Source organism: Myodes glareolus, chromosome 6, assembly GCF_982192425.1.
Source record: "Myodes glareolus chromosome 6, mMyoGla1.1, whole genome shotgun sequence".
Lineage (NCBI taxonomy): Eukaryota > Metazoa > Chordata > Mammalia > Rodentia > Cricetidae > Myodes > Myodes glareolus.
The window spans coordinates 20,889,447-20,906,675 of NC_142031.1; the positions used below are offsets into that span (position 1 = coordinate 20,889,447).

At 48.5% G+C, this 17,229-nt stretch overlaps 1 protein-coding gene across 2 annotated transcripts in view; it reads left to right on the plus strand.

Annotated features, from left to right (window-relative positions):
- Window positions 1-17,229, plus strand: part of LOC125405651 (nuclear pore membrane glycoprotein 210) — a 99,363-nt gene that overhangs the window by 40,965 nt on the left and 41,169 nt on the right. For both annotated transcript variants that reach the window (XM_087907042.1, XM_087907043.1), the window contains exons 11-17: window positions 481-618; window positions 2,474-2,629; window positions 3,034-3,232; window positions 7,211-7,356; window positions 9,274-9,495; window positions 11,358-11,531; window positions 16,823-17,015. In XM_087907042.1, the coding sequence (XP_087763168.1) occupies window positions 481-618; window positions 2,474-2,629; window positions 3,034-3,232; window positions 7,211-7,356; window positions 9,274-9,495; window positions 11,358-11,531; window positions 16,823-17,015 (1,228 nt within the window). The remainder of the gene's footprint in view (window positions 1-480; window positions 619-2,473; window positions 2,630-3,033; window positions 3,233-7,210; window positions 7,357-9,273; window positions 9,496-11,357; window positions 11,532-16,822; window positions 17,016-17,229) is intronic.

Here is a 17,229-nt window from a genome sequence, read left to right on the forward strand (position 1 = left end):
TTCACCCTTTGTTTTTGTCTTGTACTGAAAAGCCTCATCAGCCCTTGGGGGAGCAGTATTTTACCAGTCAGAACTTTGTTAAGGGTATTCCTCTCCCCTGCCTCATACAAGCCCTCCAGACCTGAGAAAGGCAGCGTGTGGAGAGGTAGGAAGGGTCTATACCCTAGACAGTGATGTCTCATCACTGCAGCTCTGTGTTTGGGTGAGATGCTCCAGGCCTCAGTTTCTTTATCTGAACTTGGACAGCCACATCCATCCTGTGAGGAATACCTGAGGACTCAAATAAGTAGAATGTACACGAGTGACCATTAAAGATCGACAGCAAGCCTCCCTGCCAAGTCCACTGTCTTACACTATATCCTTAGGAACACAGCTACCTTTTATGGACTGGTCCTCAAGGAGGGGCAGGGTCTAGGTGACAGGAAAATAACTAGTGATGATGTGGTTGCCATGGTGACATGCAGCAATCTCATCTTGCAGGATGGAGGGGTCCATGTGCTTCAGGTACCTGTGTGGAACCAGCAGGAAGTGGACATTCATATCCCCATCACACTCTATCCCAGCATCCTGACATTTCCATGGCAACCAAAGACAGGAGCCTATCAGTACACCATAAAGGTGAGTGAGAGACTGCTTTAGGTATTTTCTTTGAGGCGTTTCCTTGGGATGATGACTCTGTTTTCATCCTTTTCTATATTCATTTATTGAGACAAGATCTGAACTATGTAGATCTCACTAGGTTGGCTTAGAATGAACTGTCTCAGACTGTCTAGTGCTGAGACAGGACTATCTCACATCTGGCTGTCCTTTTGCCTTCAGTTTTACTCTCGAGAGATAGGAGACAACTTTAAATGCGACAGGCCTTATGATTTTTTTTTTTTGATTCCTCAGGTATCCATCGTAGCAATGTAACAAGATTAAAAAAACAAAAACAAAAACACAGTAACTGTCCTGGTTGGTTTTGTTAGTTTGCTTGTTGTCAAGTTAAGCTAGAGTCATCTGAGAAGAGGTAACCAGGTTGGCCTGTGTAAGCCTTTGGTGTATTTTCTTGATTGGTTATTGAGCTGCTGGACAGGTGGTCCTGAGGTGTATAAGCAAACTGAGTGGGGCATGGTGATGCACACCTTTAATTCCAACACTCAGGAGGCAAAGGCAGGCACATCTCAGAATTCAAGGCCAGTCTGGTCTATATTGGGAGTTCCAAGACATCCAGGGGTTACACAGAGAGACCCTGACTCAAATAAACAAAAAGCAAATAAATACATAGGAAGGAAGGGAAAGAAAGGAAAAAGAAAAGAGCAGCAAGATGAGCACGTCAGTGAGCAGCGTCCTCCGTGGCCTCTGCTTCAGTTCCTGCCTCCAGGTGCCCTGACTTCCCTCAGTGACTGACTGCCTGGAAGTATAAGGTGAATGCTTTTGGTCTTGGTGTTTATCACAGCCACAGAAAGTAAACAAAGGCTGTAATTAAAACACAGAAATGGAGTATAGTCCATTTATATAGTAATATAAATGTAATTTATATTACTGAAATCTAGTGCAGCTATCACCCTCCCTACCACATGCCTAGCCTTATTGCCCATTGATGCTCCCAATCCCATGTGGTACTAATTGTCAGGGGTGCTCTCAGCTAGGGCTCAAGACCCAGTAGTCAGCTAGGTCCCATCACTCCTGTGGTCCACCTGCAGAAATGATGGCAGCTATCCTGTCTGCATTGGCATCTGTACACTAAAGTCTGTCACTTTACTTAGGGTTTCAGTTTGATCTCTGACCTAGAAGAAGACCTGTCATTAACTCCCTGAAGAGAGTTAGGAACAGGCAGAGCTGTGTGCTGGGTGTGCTTGTGAATTCTGCAAGTGGGTCCATGACCAGGGTGGTTTCTACCCAGGTCTGAGCTCTGGGAGGTGACACTGTCATAACTGTGTGTTTGTATGTCTGTTGCCAGATCCTCAGAACAGGAGGACTGGAAGACTGGAAATGAGAGAGGATGGAGGAAGGGAGGGCCAAAGGGAACATCTGAGGAAATGTTGGCTTGTACCACATTTCTATAGGCAGGCCTTTGGCTGTGTGTATAGGTATGATTTTTTTGAATGTGTGAACATGTGTGTACTTGGTATGCTATGTGTGTGTTTGAGAATGAGCTCATGAGTGTGTGTGCATATGTGCATGTGGTGTTTATTTATGGTGTCAACATAAGTGAGTGTGAATGTAGGTATCAGATGTGACTGAGTGTAAGGAGACATGTGAATGGTGAGTGTGAACAGGTGTGTGAATGTATGGCAGTAGGCATTTGTGAGCAGGTGTGTGTGTGTGTGTGTGTGTGTGTGTGCATGCTCACAGTTCAATCTGAGTATAAATAAATGAGCATGTTTGTGTGATAATGAACAAGAGTGCATACTTGCCCCCACCCTGTATTTTCCCAGGCAGGGAAGGGCAAGGGGCTGATGGATGGATCCCATGTCATTTTCCTCCCTAGGCCCAAGGGGGCAGTGGGAACTTCAGCTGGTCTTCGTCAAGCTACACAGTTGCCACAGTCACTGTCAAGGGCGTCATGACCACGGGCAGTGACACTGGACTCAGTGTCATCCAGGCTCATGATGTTCAGAACCCTCTCCATTTTGGTGAGATGAAGGTAAGATGATGACGGGAGAGTGGAGAGGTTCAAGGTAGAGGCTCCAGCCGCCCCTCAGGCCTCCTTCGGAGCTCTTATTCCTCTGCCTATAGTTGTAGGTGTGTGGGGGATTGATGGGCCCATCCCAGCCCTGATCTCAAGCAGTCAGGCCCCATAGATCTGACCGCGTGGCTACTCAGAACTTGATGGGTGGTTCCCACTAGCTGTGCTCCAGCCACTCAGGTCCCACCTCAGGCTTTGTTGCCAGTCAGGAGAGGGAGACTGGGATAGCCTTCCTTACGGGGAGGAAGGGGCTGGGAGCGAATCCTTGCCGCCACCCCCATCCTTTCCAGACATTGGCCCAGCCCTTCACCTTGTACTTGTAGTCTTCTTCCTGATGGGCCTGGGCTCTTCTCTTTCTCTAGGTGTATGTGATTGAGCCCAGCAGCATGGAGTTCGCCCCGTGCCAGGTGGAGGCTCGAGTGGGCCACACCCTGGAGCTGCCCCTGACAATCAGTGGTTTCATGCCTGGAGGGGCCAGTGAGGTGGTTACCTTAAGCGACTGCTCCCACTTTGACCTGGTGGTAGAAGTGGAGAACCAGGGTGTGTTCCAGCCATTGCCAGGTAAGCTAGTAGCAGAGCGGGAGCCAAGACGGTGTGGGTTCTCTGTGGGCACCAGAGGGGCCACAACCTAAGAGATGGCTCTTGCCCCTGCTCCTGTCCATTCTGAATCCTGCCTGATGTGTTACCCTTGACAAGCTTGTATGCTCTGTATCTCTTTGATGTCTGAAAGGAGGTTCCTGTCCGTGTTCCTATTTCAGTTCATGAAGTGGAACAGGTGCCCAGACTATGATGTGTACTTGGGGTTTGGATTAGTTCAATCATAATGCCTGTGACAGGCCCAGGCCACCCTGAGTACATTCTTCTCAGCCTCTTGTCTTGGGGGTAGTATTGGTGGTGGCTGACAGTGTCAGCCCTGCATCTGTGGGGCAAGCGGTTTTCCTGGCTGGCCTCATTGAGGCTGTGCACCTGTAACAGGAGCTGCTGGTGGGCCGTGTGTCCAGTGAAGGCACGGGGGCAGCTTGGTTGCTCCAGTAGTCACACAGGGCCTGTGCAGGGACGGGACACAGACCTGCAGCTCCAGTTTCTGTGAGCTGTGGCCTCCCAGAGGCATGGATCCAGGCAAGGTGAGGATTAGCTCTGATTTACAGGTTAGGAAATCGGTAGGATACTTGAGTTATGAGTAGAAGCAGGCTATGGCCAGGGTGTTGGCGAGAACCAGGACAGCATTTGGTGAGTGAATGTGCCCGTGCCATGCCCCAAAGGTGGGGCTCTGGCAGGACTTATCACATGGTGAGCCTAGAACATCAGGGCCTATTCCATCACAGGGGACTTGTGCCTACTGAAGGTATTTGAGCAGAAAGGGATGTAAGTCTCAAATGCACAGATGTTCTCCAGGTGATTGTGTGTCCCCTGTAGTTGTGATGACATCCAGAGTTGCACAGGGGAAGAGGACATCTCTGAAAAGTGCCCAAGCAAAGTCACAGACTGGTGGCCTTAGAAAATCTGATGTTTCCACATGTTAGCTATTTTGAATGGAAGAGGTGGCATTATGAGGGGGAGAAACTGCTGGCGGCCAGAGATGGACTGTCCCCTGCACTGCCCTCACGCCCATCCCACAGGGTGTCAGTAGGATGCCACTCAGGCTTCTGGGGCTAGGACACAGGTAGACTCCGGTGCCTGTAATTCAGCAGTCCCAGGGCTGATAAGCCCCTTCACTTACTGGCATTCTGTTCAACCTCTCTGAGTCTCAGTGTCTCCACAGGTTACGGGAAAACAGGTATGAGAGTTACAAGATGTTCCCTCTGGACATCTTGAGGATTTTTCAAGGAGTCTTGATTCAATAGATAGTAGCCAAAACAAACACTTTGTGGTCAGAATTTCCCTCAGAAAGCGCTGGAATCTCCCTCAGTGTAGAGGGTGTAGAACTTACCTAGGAAACTTGAACTCTTGGTCAGGGCACAGGGTGCTCACGGAGCCGTATGTGTGAGGGCCACCCTAGAGCACACATGACCCATGGGGCACATATGGTCCTCAGGATAGGTTCCTCGTGTCTACCCCTACAAGGCAGGGTACATGCCACAGGACTGTCTGAGAAAGGAACTCAGGTTCCCTATTGGGCAAAAGCAATATGGAGTGGGGCAAGTATTTGCAGATCATATTTCTGGTAAGGGGTTAAGATCTTTCTATGAAAAGAACTTCTGTGTGTCAACAATAAAACAGATAACTGATCTAATAGCACACAAAGAACTTGAGCACGTATTTCTGTGAATGTTGCATGTAGTAGTCACTATTGTAGGAAAAGATGCCCACCCTCATCAGTCATCACAGAAATTCAAAGCAAAACAAGGACAGGGCTGTAGAGATGGCTCAGTGGTTAAGAGCACATGTTGCTCTTCCGGAGGATCTATGTTTGTTTCCTAGTACCCACATTAGGTACCTTATAACTGCCTAACTCCAGTTCCAGGGATCCAGCATCCTCTACTGGCCTTCATGGCTATTGCATGCATGTATGTGCATTACACATGCATAATTAAAAGTAAAATAAATCTGAAAGAAGAAACATAAAGAAAACTTCTCCCATTGAGGCAGCTACTATTACAGCAACAGAAAACATCAAGGTTGTGAGGAAACTGGAATCCGTGCTCTTTGGGAAGATGTTAAAAGGCACCTACTGTGGAAAACATTGTGGTGGATTCTCAGAAGTTTAAGTGGAATTACTGTATGATCCAGGAAGTTCCATTTCTAGACGTAGACCTAAGGTTTTTGAAAGTACAAATGCAAAGACATCTGTGTCAACCCAGAGCGGCATTATTCACTCATGCGGGCATCAGGTGCCTTCAGTAGAGGACTGGGCTCGGGGCAGGTTCCGTCCTAAGAAGGAAGGAAGCTCTGATGTGGCCCAGCCCTGAGAAGCCTTGAGGACATTTTGCCAAGTGAGTGAAGCCAGTCACAGGAAGATAAATACTTTGTGATTCCACTTAGGTGACAAGAAACAGATAATAGTGAATGCCAGGGTAGAGCAGTTAGTGCTAGACATTTCAGTTTTGCAAGTCAAAGGGTCTGGGTGGCACTGGTGATGGGACCTGCACAATTCTGTGGCAAGTAGCAAGTGGCTATATATAAGAATATTGAGGTGGGATTTTTTTTACCTTGAGACTAGGTCTCACTATTAATCACTGACCAGCCCAGAAGTCACTATATAGAGAGGTAGGCCTCGAACTCATAGAGATCTGCCTGCTGCCTCTACCTCCAGAGTGTGGGATTAAGGGTCTGCAGCACCATGACTGGTCGTCCCTACCCCTTTTTGTATACAGTGAAAAGTTCATATGTTGTGTACTTCATCATAATCCAAATTTGTTTTAGTTTGGTTTCTGTGACTGTGATAAATACCATTGCCAAAAACATCTTGGGGAAGGAAAAGGTTTCTTCGGCTTACAGGTTACAGTCCATTCTTCAGGGAATCCCGAGGAGGAACCTGGAGGCAGGAACTGAAGCAGAGGCTGTGGAGGAACACAGCTTGAACTTGCTCAGCCTGCTTTCTTATACAGCTTGGGACCACTTGCCCAGGGATGGCACCACTCACAGTGGCCGTAATTAATCAAGGAGATGCCCCCCGGACTTGCTCAGCTTGTCCACAGTCAATCTGATGGGGGCAGTTCCTTCACTTGAGTGTCCCTCTTCCCAGAGTTACTCATTTGTGTCATACTGACAAAAACAAACCAGCCTAACATCAATACGATTCTTACAAACTTAATTAAAATTTGATGGAAAGTGATAGCACAGATGAAAAGCAGCTGCCAGCGAGGTAAATTGGGAGAGACACGTAACTGCACACGTGCATGCCTGCCACTGGTCCACCTTCTCTGGACACAGCCAGCAGAAATGCTGGGGTATGCCGTCTAGAGATAGACCCGTATATGTCCACTTTGGTACTGTGTAGCACAACCCAAACTAGAACTGCCTGGAGTGTTCACGGTGGCGTGAGGAAGTCTTGCTGTGCTTCCTCATCCCACAGTAGAACGGTGTACAGAAATGTGAGTAAAGGCTCCTTGACTGAAGACTCTGAGAACTCCGCAGAGGAAGGCAGACCAGGTAGCCTGCCATAGACACAGCACAGCGAGGCTGTTCTGATGAAAGTTAGGAGGGATTGGAGACCAGAAGAGGCCTCTAGGGGACGCTAAGTTGCTGGTAAGCTCTCTCTTGATGTGGATCCTGGACACAGGGTATGTTGAGCATATGGGGGAAGATAGGAAATCATTGCCAGTTGTATGTATACCAGTCCTGTATGTAATATACATGGATTATACTTGAATTTGCTTTTGTTTGTTTGTGTTTTGGGGTGCCAGTAATAAAATCTAGAGCATTTTTTTGTACTAGGTAACTGTTTTGCCACTGAGCTACAGCTCCTACCCTCTAGAAAATTTAAATTATAACCTAATCAAGTTGTATATGAAGTCCAGAATGGAAAGGGGCCATGGGCCTGCCGTGTCTTCCCCTTGAAGAACAAGTTTGTGTTTACTTTTGGTTTTCTTTATGCAGGGAGACTGCCGCCGGGGCCTGAGCACTGCAGTGGGGTGAAGGTGAGAGCTGATGCCCAGGGATCTACTACCCTCCTTGTGAGCTACACACATGGTCACGTACACTTGGGTGCGAAGATCACTCTCGCCGCCTACCTGCCCCTCAAGGTGAGCTGTGCTTGTCCTTTGTCATCTGCCCTGTCCTCCACTTCTCTTAAGTGTTCCTGGGGCTTAGGTTATGGATGTGGGTAGTCCTGGGTTGTATAAAAAGCAGGGTAAGCAAACGAAAAAGAGTTCTTTCAAGGTCTCTGCTTCAGTTCCTGATTCCAGGTTCCTGCCTTGAGTTCCTATTCTGACTTCTTCATGATGGATTGATTGGGAGTAAGCCAAATAAACCCTTTCCTCCCAAGTTGCTTTTGGTCATGGCGTTTACCACAGTAATAGAAAGCAAATCAGAACAGATGCCAACTGCTATCATTTCTGCCCGTGGGAAGCTGTGAGTTCCTTAGCACCACAGCCACCCTGGTCCATAAGAACAGTAGGGGCCTTTCTACCCAAAGCTATGTGAGTTTTTCCTTTGCTTACTGGAGACTTTGAGGACCTCATGGTTTTACTGGCCAATTCACCATTTATTTCAGTGAATGTTAAGAACCTGAAGTGTGTGCTAGGCATTGTTCTTTGCCAAATACAAAACAGACCCAGGAACTGGCCCTGGATGCCTCTACACACTGATGAGAGAGGTAAAACCATAAAGCCAGGTGTGGTGATGCCCACCTGTAAGCCCAGCTCTCAGGTGCCTAAAGCAGGAGGATCTTGAGTTCCAGGCAGCCTGGACCTGGTCTCAGTAATGAGACCCATTTCAAAAAAAAAATAAATAAATAAAACAGCCCAAATAAACAGGAAGACAAAAGGAAAGCGGGGAGAGCTCCATGGAGCATGAAGGGCAGCGAGCCGGCCCTGACCGAGCTGGTCAGGAGCCTGTCTGCAGCTGTTCCCGTGAGCGCTATCTTCTGCCCCACACCCTGCCAGGTTCCTCACTGAAGAGCATGCCGGGCAAGCACTCAACCACATCCTCAGACCTTCTTAGTTTTATTTTGGACTGCTTTTGCTATAAAGCCCAGGCTGGACTCAGATTCAAAATCCTCCTTCCTACCTCTACTTCCTAATAGCGGTAATTACAGCCCTATGCCTCCACACTGGCTGGTTTCTGTTTTTAAAGCACAGTATGGGGTGGGGGTAGAAGGAAGCTGAAGAGAAGGTTCCATGGTTAAAGCAGGAACTGGAGAATTGTCTCAGTGGTTAAAGCTATGGATTCTCTGTTCTTGCAGAAGACCCAGGTTCAATTCCCAGCATCCACATGGTGGCTCACAACTACCTATAAATACAGTCCTAGGGCATCAGAGCCCTCCTTGTCCTCTGTAAACACATGTAGTGCATAGACATACATGCAGGTAAAATACTCATAGAATATAATGATAGCAGTGTGGTAGAGATGAACGTATGTGTTCAGTATTATGCCCTGCATTCAATATTTGGTCAGTACTGTGTTGGGACCTATGCAAGGTGTCATCCTGGCTTCCAAGCACCATCTCTGTGGATATCAGTGTATTTCCGGCTCTTAGATATGAGAAATGATCATGAAGAACATGATTTGTTCTTGAAGTTGTTTCTCTCCCATTTAGTCTGTGTTAGGATAAATCCCAGGTAAGAATTTCTTGGACTTTACCTTTTATTTTGACAAGGTCTCTTTTTGTAACCCTTGCTGACTCATGACCAGTCTGGCCTTGAACTCATAGAAACCCACTTGCCTCTTCCTCTGCCTCCTGAATGCTGGATTTAAACTATATATCACCATGCTCGGCATTCCAGTGTTCTCCCTACTCCAGTGAGGACCCAATTCTTTCCATAATTCCTTGTTCATGGCAACCCAGTGCATACTGCCTGCATAGAGACTAAATTTCAAAGAGGTTACAGGGTTTGCCTGGCAGGCCCACCCAAGAAGGGTGAGGACCTGCCTTCTGGATGCTCAGCATTGTCTGGTCACCTCCTCCCAAAACAATACTAAGCCTCCCCTTCTTCCTCCAGGCTGTGGATCCCTCTTCTGTTGCTGTGGTAACCCTGGGCTCCTCAAAGGAGATGCTGTTTGAAGGAGGCCCCAGGCCATGGGTACTGGAACCTTCCAAATTTTTTCGGAATGTTACTTCTGAAGACACAGGCAGCATCAGCCTGGCTCTCTTGGGTACTCCAGCCTCCCGAAATTACCAGCAGCACTGGGTCCTTGTGACCTGCCAGGCCTTGGGTGAACAGGTAAGTGAACAGCTGCCCTCAGTCCTATCTTGCCTACGGGGAGCTAGGAAATCTACTCAGTTCTCAGAGAGCCCTGAGAGTGTTGTTTCTGTTGTATCCATTTTACAGACAAGACAGTCCAAAGTGACCTATTAGATTCCACAGCACATACCAGCTTTCTTAAAGCCAGCCTGTAGGTGGCCTCCTCTTTCTTGGGGCTATAAGTAGGAGTAGAGGTTTGAAATCAGGAATCATAAAGCCCCATGTTTTAAGGTTAGGGCACTGTCAAAAGGATTGAGACCCTTGACCTGGGTTCTTTCCAACTTGTTCTTTCTGGATGGGGTGGATGTGGCATTGCCTATGTGTGTGAACTTCTTGTTTTGAGATAGATTCTCCCTATGCAGCCAAGGCTAGCTTGAATGAAATTCACTCTATAGTTATGTAGCACAGGCTGACCTTGAACTCATCTTGCTTCAACCTTCCGAGTGGTGGAATTCTAGGCATAAGTTATTATGCTCAACTATGATGTTGTTAAGGGTTTGTTTTCAGCTTTGTTTTTCGTTCTGAGAACCAAAAAAATATTGGAAGGTTAAGCTGACTAAGCCAAGTATATCCTTAGTTACTACGGGGCCTGCTTGGCTGGGACAGCACCCTTTTCCAGGCCAGGCCAAGGCCTTGTGCTCTTCTGGCTTCTGACAGATGTGTTTCTGGGAGCCCTCAGACAGGAACAGAAGTAGGCAGAGCCATGAGCTGAAAAGTGAGAGTCATTCCTGCCTGTCTACAAGTAAAAAGAATATGGATTCAGCTGAAGATGATGCACTTGCACACCCTGGCAGGTGTGTAGCAGAGTCAGCTGAAGATGATGCACTCGTACACCAGCAAGTGTGTAGTACAGATTCAGCTGAAGATGCACACTCACACCCTGGCAGGTGTGTCTGGCTTCCCTAGTCCAAAGCTGGCTGCCATGGTCAAAGGAGTGCATTTTGAAAAAGGCCCCACTAGAGGTGCTAGTAATATAGGACAATATTAAGAACAAGACATGCATACTACTAAATAAGTAGTAAGACTAAGGGTAGCAGTGAATCATGGCTTAGCTAGGTCATTGGGCTTCCTGCCTTGGCCTGTAGAAGTTGGGCTCTCAGCAAGGCCTGATCTAAGCCTTCCACACTTCTGGATCTCTAGGCGCCCTCACCTGTATCATGGGCAGGCAGCCTGAAAGTCAAGAGTCCACTCCCTCCTCCCACCTCATGGTCAGGAAAGATAAGGTGTGCTGGAGCAGACTTTTGTATCCTCAGCAGTTGTCTGTCTCTGAGGAGGCTGGAATGCTCCCTCAGGCACAGCTGCTAACTGTATTGCATGTAAAACCAGGGGCTGAACTTGACTTCAGAGACCCCACTCTAGAAGCAAAAAAGGCTTTTCTGTTCGTCTGACAGTTCCTCCCCATCCTGTCCATGTAGGTAGTGAGTGTGGCCTCTTTTCTCTCAGAGGAGCAAACAGGCATGGAGTGGGATGGTTCTGTCTGTGACTCTGGCCTCTCCACTGGTGTTGTCCTGCACAGACTCTTCTCTGATCCATTCCTCCACAGTTAAGGTTTCTTACCCTTCAGTGTGCAGATTCCCATATCTGTGCCTCAACATGATGGGTTGAAGTCAGTGCAGACTCTTTTTTTGAAATATCCAAGACTTCATGGATTTGCAGATTCGTCTCTGAGGCTTTCCTCGTGTCCTGGGGAACCACAAGGTATCCCTTAACCTGCCTCTTCTGAGATGTTTGTAGACCATACTTGGGGCATAGGTATCATCGCACGTTGTATAGAAGTTAAGTCTCCGCTCAGAGAGGAAGGGACTGTGCTCAGGTGCCTGCTGTTTCTCCTGCTCCTCTAGGTCATCGCCCTGTCTGTGGGGAACCGGCCCAGCCTCTATAACCCCTTCCCTGCCGTGGAACCCACTGTGGTGAAGTCCGTCTGTGCCCCACCTTCCAGGCTCACCCTCATGCCCGTCTATGCCCTCCCGCAGCTGGACCTATCCTGTCCACTGCTGCAACAGAACAAGCAGGTGGTGAGTATGGCCCCTCCTGGGGAGGGAGGAAACATGGGCAAGAGGAATTTGACCCACTTCACCCATGGTCTTGAGTATTCTGATAGCTGGGGCTCCACACACAGACACCCGGATCTCAACAGCCAGAGCTGTGCAAGGTATTTCCATTTGTTCTTTGCATGGGGGAATCCAGAGCCTGCAGAGCTGGGAGACTTCTCAAAGTCCAGCTGCATAGTTGGTCCCCTACTTATAGAGAGAGACTTAACTTCTGATTTTCCAGTTTATAGGGGTGGGAAGGTGACAAGCATTTGTTATACTTGGAGTTTTGATCTTTTCCTAGGCTAGTAATAAGTAGCCCATTTCCCCTTAATGCTGTGCAGAGTAAACCAGTCACAGCACACAGTTGGGTTCACTACCAGACGGAGGCGGGGCTGATGCTCTATGGAGCCCTGGAGTCCATATATGGCTCATGGAGCACCTGGTCCCGTGTTAGAGTGTAGTCTTTGTGTTGGGCCATGTACCCAACTGTTGACTGATGTCAGTTAAGTAGAGTGTCACAATAGGCTGACTATGAAATGGTTAACTCATGATGGGCTCATTGGGGTGTGGCCTCACCCTAAGTCTGGGAGCTCCTGCAGTGACCATGTAGGATGCAACCCCTCCCTACCCAACTTTCTGAATCCAAATTTACTGTCGCCCTCTGCTGGGCATATAAGGAGCTCTAGAATCCTTTTGTGAAGTGTTCTATGGTTTCAGTTGTTCAGGTGGGGTGTTCTCTGTGTACAGAGTGTGTTCAGAGTGGGATTGGGAGCTGTGAGGAGAGGGGCATCTACAGAATTGTTTTGTCATGGGTCAGGACATTCCAAAGTAAAGTGTTGAGAGGGGAAGAAAGTGCATGGGCCTTCAAACAGCAGCTGTGGGGGTAAAACCTACTGGTTGACTTCCCCACAGCTCTGGAACATCATAGCCCAGGGCCCTGGGTGCATCCTGCTCAGGGATTAGGGATAAGCTAACTTCGACCCTCTTTGGAGGAAGGAAGTCCTGGTTTCCTCATCCCTCCAGCACATCCTTGTCTAGCAGGTTCTCCTGGCACCAGACTCTGGAATAAGAGAGTGTTGAGGAGGATGAGGAGCCACTGGGAGACAGACAGGCCACTGCAGAAATGCCACAGAGAGTATAGCTGGGAGGAGCCATTGATGCCAGGGAGGCAGGAGGGTCACAGAGGTGGTTGCAGGGAGAATAGGATAATGAGATGCCAACCTAGTAGAGCAGAGGGAAAGGCCCCAGGGAGGTAAGACAGCAAGAACAAAGACTCTGAGGTTGGGTCATGGTCTCTAGTATCCCACCTATCCATGTGGTGGCCAGAATAGTTCTGTGTGCTTTAACCATTACCTTTTATCCTCATTTCCCCCAACACCATGGCCATCTTTGAGGTGGGCAGAGTTGAAAATGCAGAACCAACTTTATCCATCTCCAAACATAACAGTTCCTCCTGTGGCCCCTGGGCTCTGTGTTTCCTCCCCGAAGCCATCTCAGAGCAGATACTGCTCACCTCTGGGTGCCCGGCCCTCCTGCACACCTGAGTGAACCTAATGATGATGAAGGTGTCCACAGCCTATCCAGCTGTGGGGCAGGTGCTGTGAGAACTGGGTCCCTGGCAGGTGAAGGACAATTTTGCCTGTGGTCCACACTCTTCTGTTCAAAGCTTCATTAAGGGAGCTGCACAGCTGTAATGCCTGGGACTTGAGGACCAGCCTTCATCTTTCCTGTTGGAGTCAAGCAAGGCTGTTTCCCTTGCTGCTCTGGTGTGGATCTGTGATTCTGCCTTCTGGCCCTTGCTCGTCACTGGAGCTAAGAATGAACACACCACAAACCTGCACGTATCTCCTCCACTTGCTTTACCTGGGCCGGAAATGGTGGTTTAGAGTAAGATGTATCGCTTCTATACGCTCTCCTCTGACCCCACAGGGACTCTTGTACCTTGCTCTCTCATCAAGGTGCAGGGTGTTGCAGGCTCAGAATCTGCAGGTGGCTCAGCCCCAGTATCTACTGCAGAGTGAATGATTATCTTTTTCTGAGTGGGGTGCTCAGGAGAAGACTTCTCTGTCTTGACTTGGAGACCATTTGAGAAGAAATCTTGAACTCGTTTCCTGCCTCAAGCCTTTTTAGCTTTTGGTCACTGTGTTATTGCACATTTATGGGGGTACACTGTGATTAATTCCATGCATGCTTGTAATGTGAACTGTCAAATCAGGATGGGGAGTTCTTCCCCTCAAACATTGATGGTCCCATTGTATTGGGAAGCTTCAGATTGTTCTCTTGTTGTTCTTTATATATTATTTTGGCATTTAGTTGCCTCTCTGTGCTGCAGAACCCCAGAGCTCACTGCTCTCTGTATTCAGTGCCTGCTTCCCATCCTCTTCCTGCCCCTGTCCTCTTCCCAGTCTCCAGTGACTCCTGCTTGCTCCTACTGTTTTAGCTATCACACGTATGTGAGAGCCCACATCACCCCCCTCCCCTGCCTGGTTTGTCTTCAAGTTTTACCTGTAATCACATCTGTTTTGTGTAGTTATCCTTGGTAGAGGGAACAACACTGTGCTAAGTTTGGATCTTCAGGAAACATCTGCCTGCTGCTGGGTCCCCTGCCAGAGGTAAAGAACCAGAGTCAATGCAGAAGTTCGACCATGAACCCAGCACGAGGGGACATCCCTTGATGGTGATAGAGGCCAATAATGGGGTTATCTGACTGGATGCAGAGTCCAGAGAGTAGCCATTATAAATTATTCTGTTTTCTGTTGAGCCCAGTGAGAAAGCCAAGTCCCTTCAGTGGCCTGTGGGACCCTGGGTTCCTAGTCTCTGGCTGCTTTTATCTCTGAGTCTGTGCCTTTTATGGTTGAAGGCCTTGTTACTCCTTGTACCTTCTGTCAGTGTTCGGGGCTTAGCTAGGCTGAGTCCTGGGGCTTGCAGCTTTCCCATCCCTGGCCCCATGCCTCCCTCATTTCTCTATCCAGATTCTCCTTTGTCTTTGACTTCACTTAAAAGTACACCTGCCTCAGCACACCTGATCCCTCTCCCGCTTCTCCCACCTCCAAGTACCCACAGTGACCTATCACTATAGAATTTGCTTGCCTACTTTATTCTCTGCCTGTCACCAGAACAGAGCTTGGTTCCTGTCCAGAGCTCAACAAACACCTTGGGCAAGTGAGCAAACCAAGGAGCGCACTGTCCCTGAATACCTCTAGGAGGCACCCTTGTGCAGACTGAGGGACACTAAGGCCACAAAGGCATGGGGAGTGTGTGCTACCTGGAGATCAAGGGCCTTCAGATTGACAGTGCGTGCTGCTGAGCTGCAGCAGGGCAAAACCAAGTCAGATCTAGATATGTTTTCCCCGTCTTTAAGCATTAATGAAGAGCTGAGCATGGTGTTCCTGGTCTGTCTGCAGCTAGACTGGGTGAGCTGCCTCTGGACTGAAAGGTAATGGCGTGACTGCAGAGCTTGACTTAGAATGGACTGTGTGTTGTTGGTGTCAGCAAGAAGTAATGGACCTTGGACACAGAACTGCCATGTGATCCATCAGTCCTAGTGCTCCCGAGCCATGAGCCGGCCATTCAGGCATGGCCCCTGCGATTTATGGTCTCATTAGGGGACCTTGAAGAAGATATATCCCCAAGGTGCATCTGGGTGCAGTATCAATTTAATTTTATAGCTCTCCAAATCCAGAGGCCACCTAGGACGTGTTTGCAGAGTAAATTATTGGCAAGGTGAACTACCAGAGTGGAGTCAACCAGCAGGAATAACAGACTGCAGGCGTACTTGGTTCTCCAGTCGGGTCAGCCAGTGTTCCTCTCACCAAGCATGGGTGTTACTTGTGTTCCAGGGGACTAATTAGTCCAGGATTGGGTTAAGATGGTGCCTAAGGAGAAACCCATATCATAGGAAGTCCTTGGAGAATCCGACCTGCTGTGCTCTACCCTAAGCCTGGGAGACTGAGCAAGCTCAATCTCTGAGCCACAGCCTTCCAATTTGTGAGGTGGAAAAGTTGGAGGCAGCCTGCAGGCATGCTTGCATAGAGCTGATGTCTTCTGCAGAAAAGCACTGACTTTCTACCAGAGGTTGAATCTGGGAGAAGGGATGACGTGTCTGGGGGCAGGCCTCTGTGGTTCCTGTCCACATTCACAGCTTGTGCCCTGCCTAGTCATTAAAACCTTTGGTGTGCCCAAGTGATGAGCTGAGTTGTTGGCATGAGGGAGCACATTTAAAATGCAGAATGTTTGGTCAGGCGTTGTCTAGAACCAGCTACAAGAAGTTGGAGAGGGATCCTGAAGGTAGAGGCAGGGAGCTTGGTGGCAACATCGGTCAGGATGGACTTCTCTGTGTCACAGTAACAGCCCCCACCCCCTTAGCTCCACATCTTAAATACATAGTACAAGTTTAGCTCCTGCCCATGTGCTGCTTGAGCCTTGGCTTGTGCATCACTAGGAGGCACTGTGCTTAGGTCTTAGAGGTTCCTCCAGAATTATCACAAATCACTGTCATATCTCACTCACCAGACTCAGTAATACTGTTGCCCTTAGGTGAGAGAGGACAGTTCTTCCTTCTGGACCATGCCTGAATGGATTAGGTCATTGGTAAATAGTAATCTATGCTAAAGGCCACCCCATTTTGCTACGTTAGTGTGAACTACAATGTGAATTTGTCTCTCAAATTAACCACACAGGAGGCATATTTGAAAGAAAGTTCCAGGACTGGAGAGATGGCTCAATGGTTAAGAGTACTTGCTGCTCTTATACTTGCTAGGTTCAGTTCCCAGCACCCACGTGGTTCACAACCATCTATAACTCCAGTTCCAAGGAATCTTCTTCTGACCTCTGTAGGCATGAGGAGTACATATGTACAAGCAGATAAACTCATACACATAAAATAAATAAATCTAAAAAACTTTTTTTAAAGAAAGTCCCAAAAGATTGGTTTGCTTCCTATCTTGATGGGAGAAACTAAGGATGGAGGTCTTTGTACCTTCCTGGCAGGAAGAGCTGGAGCCAAGAGTTGATCAGGCTTGGGAAGATACTCCTCCTCTTCTTGGCTGCCTCCTTGCTGTACACTCTCTGTGCCATTATCCCCCATGGAGAAGCAGGAGCCATTTGGACAAGGCTTTTGGGTACCTTAGTGGTATCATTCCTTAGCATTAGATTGCAGTTCACCCCCACCCCTTCATCAGAGCTATCTGAGCCCGTAAGGGAAACAGCTGGCTTTATATCATACCTGTGGCAGTGTCTGTGTGGTCACGGCATCTCATCTATGTTTCTTTTAGGTTCCAGTATCCAGTCACCGAAATCCCCTGTTAGACCTGGGTGCCTATGACCAGCAAGGCCGGCGGTTTGATAACTTCAGCTCTCTTAGCATCCAGTGGGAGTCCTCCCGGCCATTGCTGGCGAGCACCGAGCCTGACCAGCCTATGCAGCTGGTATCCCAGGATGATGGAAAAGGCCAAAAGAAGCTACATGGTGAGCCAGGTCTTGAGCCAGAGGGCGGTGGAACCCTGGACACACAGGAAGGTCCTGCATTGCTCATGCCTAGGACCTCGGGTATCTGGGGCTTCCCTTCATTTAGAGCTAAAGCATGGAATGTCGAGAGAGCTCATCTCCCACCCCATCCCTTTCTTGAGTGCTGGGATTGTAGGCCTGCACCAGTACAACCAGCTTCACTGTGTTCCTTTAC